General features: G+C 44.8%; 1 protein-coding gene across 1 annotated transcript; it reads right to left on the bottom strand.

The window, feature by feature from the left end:
- Positions 1 to 303: 303 nt before the first annotated feature.
- Positions 304 to 4,066, bottom strand: LOC306871806 (zinc finger protein 703-like). The gene is made up of 2 exons (XM_079419977.1): positions 3,353 to 4,066; positions 304 to 2,604 (listed from the first exon to the last, which is right to left on the bottom strand). Exons 1-2 carry the CDS (start codon positions 3,608 to 3,610, stop codon positions 1,090 to 1,092), a joined length of 1,773 nt encoding a protein of 590 aa, XP_079276103.1. The 5' UTR covers positions 3,611 to 4,066; the 3' UTR covers positions 304 to 1,089.
- Between the last annotated feature and the right edge of the window lie 320 nt (positions 4,067 to 4,386).

Here is a 4,386-nt window from a genome sequence, read left to right on the forward strand (position 1 = left end):
CAAAACTGTCAGTAGTGTAGAAGCTAAAGTCAAAGATTAGTTGCTCAAGTGAAAGTGCAATTCTTTTTTTAAATACCAACCCAAACAAAAAAAATCTGTAATTGTGTAAATATGCATTTATGATAGGTCTAATATATATGTAGCAGAAATATATATATATATTAGTTTTTGAGATCAGTGTGTACACTTCTTCAAAGTGTGACTGTTAACTGCCTAACTTTTGCTCAAAATTACATATGGGAAAGCATGCGTGTTATTAAGAGTGTAAGAAACGTATATGCAAGAGAAGCGAGGGACATCTATAAATGTAATCAAGTATCATTTATTACACAAAATAAGACTTTGTTAAATGGATAGCGCTGCCATCACAACATAGTACTCTTATTTGAATTATTTTCCCCTCTCCACTTCCATCCCCAGCTTGCAGAGTCAGGTACAATAGAAAATATATCACATCTTTCCGTTTTTTATTCTTTGATCTTTACAAGTACAAAATAAACGCCAAATCATAAGGAACAAGGTAGCTGTTGACCGAGTCATGCTCATCTGTTCTCCAGTAAAGAAAATGAGTTGCACAGATCTAACGCATGAAAGAAAATGACATTAAAAGAAAGATTTTATGTCTGCGAGACAATGTCGTAGTCTGTTGTTGCACACATTGCATTATTACAAAGTGTATGAAAGGAGCAATCATGTTCATACTGTGAAAATACTGCTCCTGTGTGAAAATGATAATGAACAAATTTTGGCGGTAAATGTCACTTAGAAAACAAAAAGTGAAGCGCTCAAGTGAAAAATAAATATACACTTTTGGTAAATTGAAAAAAAAACAATTGATCAGATAAAATAAACTGAGTTCCGCCATTCTCATTCGCTCTCCACCTTAAAGTTCATAGGGGTTCCCTAATATCCTAATTGAAATTTGGAGTGACCATTAATTAAGCAACAGTCATCCAAAGCAGATGAGATTTTATTCCTCATTGCGAATATAACTATTCCAAGCTTCATTCTTTTTAGGGCAATCCTGCATGTTCCTGTGCTTGCCAGCGAGCTCATGCCAATATCTTTACACTGTCCAAAGTCTTTTAATCACTGGTACCCAAGAGCTGAAGCTGGGCCCAGTCTCTGGCCATATAGAGCATAGGGAGAATAGTAGGGCGCTGTGGCTGGGAGAGAGTGCATAGGAAGGGATGGAGCTCCTGGCAAGTGTGCCTTTCCGTAGGGGTGATACCGTGCCAAACCTAGCCCTGGTGATCCACGCAGGGAGAGGGAACTGGGAAGGGCTCCTGGGCTGCTGGGAGGAGGCAGGTGGAGGTGGCAGGAAGCGGCAGAGGAGACAGATGAAGGGTAGCCGGAGAGCAGCTTCCCATCCACACCTGACAGAGCCGTGTGCGTACGCAAATGGGCCAAGAGTTCCTCTGAGGTGGTGAAGCGTTTGTCACATGGGCCACCCACTGAGACCCAGTTACAGGCATGAGGGAGCGTTTCATTGGGCAGCATGAAACCGTAAGTATACAGAGGATGGGACAGAGAAGAGGTGGCGCTAGAGGACAGAGAACTGGGGTGGAGGGAGTGGAGGTGATGGGTGGGATACATAAGAGGGAAGCCAGTCTTTAGGGCAGATGATGGATCATGTACGCAGGAAGAGCAGTTGCTGCCCCCGAGATGGGGTGCATTGGGGTAGGTGAGGCAGTATGGGTCCCTGCACAACCCCTGCATGAAAGAGGGAGGCGAGGCCCCTGTGAGAGGACTGGAGCTGGGATGCTTTCCTGGAACACCCATCCCAGCACCAACTAAACTAGATTTAGCGGGATCCAGCCCAGGCACAAACTGAGAAGGATAGCTGGTATAGGCCCCGACAATGGAGCCGTGGTAGCCCATGGTGGAGGATGGGAGGGGAAACACCGAGTGGCCTGGTTTGAAGGGAGACACAGGGGCGATGTGGCCCGTGCCCAGGCTGGGCTGAGGGTGTGGGGCGTCAGACTTACTGTCAGGTTGAGGACTGCTGGAGGAGCTGGCACTGCTGGAGTTCGCACTAGCACGTGCGTGACTGGAGTTGGCGATCTGTGCAATGTCCAGGCTTCCAGATTTACTGTGGTCTGAATCTTTTTTCCCATTGCGATCGCCACCACTGCTGCTGTCGTTCCCTAGGTCTGAACCTGCAGCTTTGGAGTCCATGTGGGAGGTTTGTAGATGCGTTGGTTTCTGCGATACAGGAGACTGAGACTGCCGGTGTGTGTGTGACTGTCCTGATGTCTGCTGAGAAGGAGAGCTGGCCTGTGGAGAGGGAGCATGAGGAGGTAAAGAGGGGCACGTCACAGCTGCAGAACTGCTATTTGGCACTCTGAACCCCGCTTTATCTGCTGAGCTGTTGATCCCAGCGCCATCCTTCCGGCATTCTGATCCAGTTTTAGAGTAAGGCTTAAAGCTGGACTTGTCATCTAGGTTCTGATGCTCCGCAGGCTTCAGGCTGGAGCGGCTGTCCTTGTCTCCATGGCTGCTGGAGGAGAGGGATCCCAGTTTAGAGGAGGGAGGAGGATCTGGTTTACCGATCTGTGAGCAGGTCTGGGCCAGCAATGCTAGGGGACTCTTTTTAGCATCCAACTATAGGGAAAAAAATAGATTTAACGGTTAACTCTTTATTTTTCCTTCTCATGGACTGACAGAAAAGACCAATTCAAAACCAATTCTAGGCAATGTGCTGAATGATTGCAACATTGCTCATATTTCTTCACAAAATATTAAATCATTTGGTTTATATTTAGATGAGGTTTGAAACTGTGACATTGTCCAAAAATGCTAATTGAGATGTTTTCGTGGCATAGTCACATTTTAAATATATTAGGTGGAATAAATTGCTTTGAAATCGTTTTTGCGGCACCTAAACACACAAAGTACGCGGTGCAGTGTTTTATTTAATAAACAGTCGTACACTGCTACTTGATGAAAATCTATTGCTTTATTTAAATGTAAGAAAAGCTGGCAGATAAACATGCTTTAAAAAAAAATAAGTACCGTAAAAACACGTCAGTAGCGATCAGGAAATGTGAAACCTTAAAATGCTGCCAGATAGTGGAGCACGGCCTCATTCAAATCCGGACTATCCATTCAAATCGGCGCTGAATCGCAATCTTGGCGAATTCCGAATTATAGAATTAATTCGAGGCGCTCGAGATAACCTCTAATACTGAGAAACGATGTACAAACCCACACGAAACATCTATTAACACACCCTTTCACTTAGAAGAAACGCACAAACTCGGACAACCAAGCAGCTTTTCTCACTGAAAATATTATTTGTTTTATTAGAATGAAGTAAGAAACAGATGCAATAGAAAGGAGTAACTCGTACCTCGATGCTCACTGGCGCGGAGTTGAGCGGCTGGAGATACTCTGGGTGAAGTATGTGACTTGTGTGAGCGGTCAGCATTTTGAGAATCCGTATAGGCAGCCTTTTTTCCTGACGGGCGGGATCACGGTACGGCAGTGAGGCGATCAAGTCGGTTTGGGGTCTTAAACAGGTGGGCGAACTATCGTTGTTAATAAAACGACTTTTAAGGGTCTGCTGGTTCCGTGAATTGACTGCAAATCCAGGAGGCAGTTCGCTCATCTGGATCGGGGCGGATCAGAGACCTGTCGAGGGCAGCGACGGGGCGGGTGTCCTTCAGTTTTCATTTAGAGATATCCAGTGTTTTCAAAAAAGAGCCAAACGACATTATATCCTTTTCTACTTGCAGTCAAATATCCCGTTGAATCATCAACTCTGTGTGTAGTCCAGAGAAAGAGCTGCTATAGTCTCTATGAAGAACGTACACTCCGTCTCCACATCGTTCCGTCACCGAATCAGTGTTGCCTTGAACCCCAAAGCGATCGCGAGTCCTTTACGCGCAAACGACGACTTGTAAGAGATATAAGAGAAGTCTTGTTTACTTGTCGTAAAATAAAAAGAAAGAAACTACGCAAGAGAACTACTGGGAAATATGGTGTCAAATAATGGCATTGCGTTGGTCTGTGCGCGCTCCGGTGTGTGCTCCACAGCCTCCGTGCGCATATACACTCTGCTAGTGAAGATCTGAGGGAGAACTTCAAAGCGCTCCGCCGCTGTCCAATCGCCTGCATCTGCATTAGTAATAAGTGGGTAGGCACAACAGACGCGGAGACTCCTCCTCGCTCCTCGCTCCTGACCCGCTGGCCAAGTGCTTGCTCGTTCTGTGTCAAAACATGCAAAGACTCTGACATGCGCTTTAACGTTTATTTTATTACTTATCTAGTTTTGTTAATAGTGTTTTTTTATAGTTAATTTTTAATCACCAGTAATTTAGTATGACTTCAATTAAGAGTAGCTAATTTTGTATTTACTGTTTATTACAATAGTAACTTTAATTA

Source organism: Barbus barbus (assembly GCF_936440315.1).
Source record: "Barbus barbus genome assembly, chromosome: 6".
NCBI classification, from domain to species: domain Eukaryota; kingdom Metazoa; phylum Chordata; class Actinopteri; order Cypriniformes; family Cyprinidae; genus Barbus; species Barbus barbus.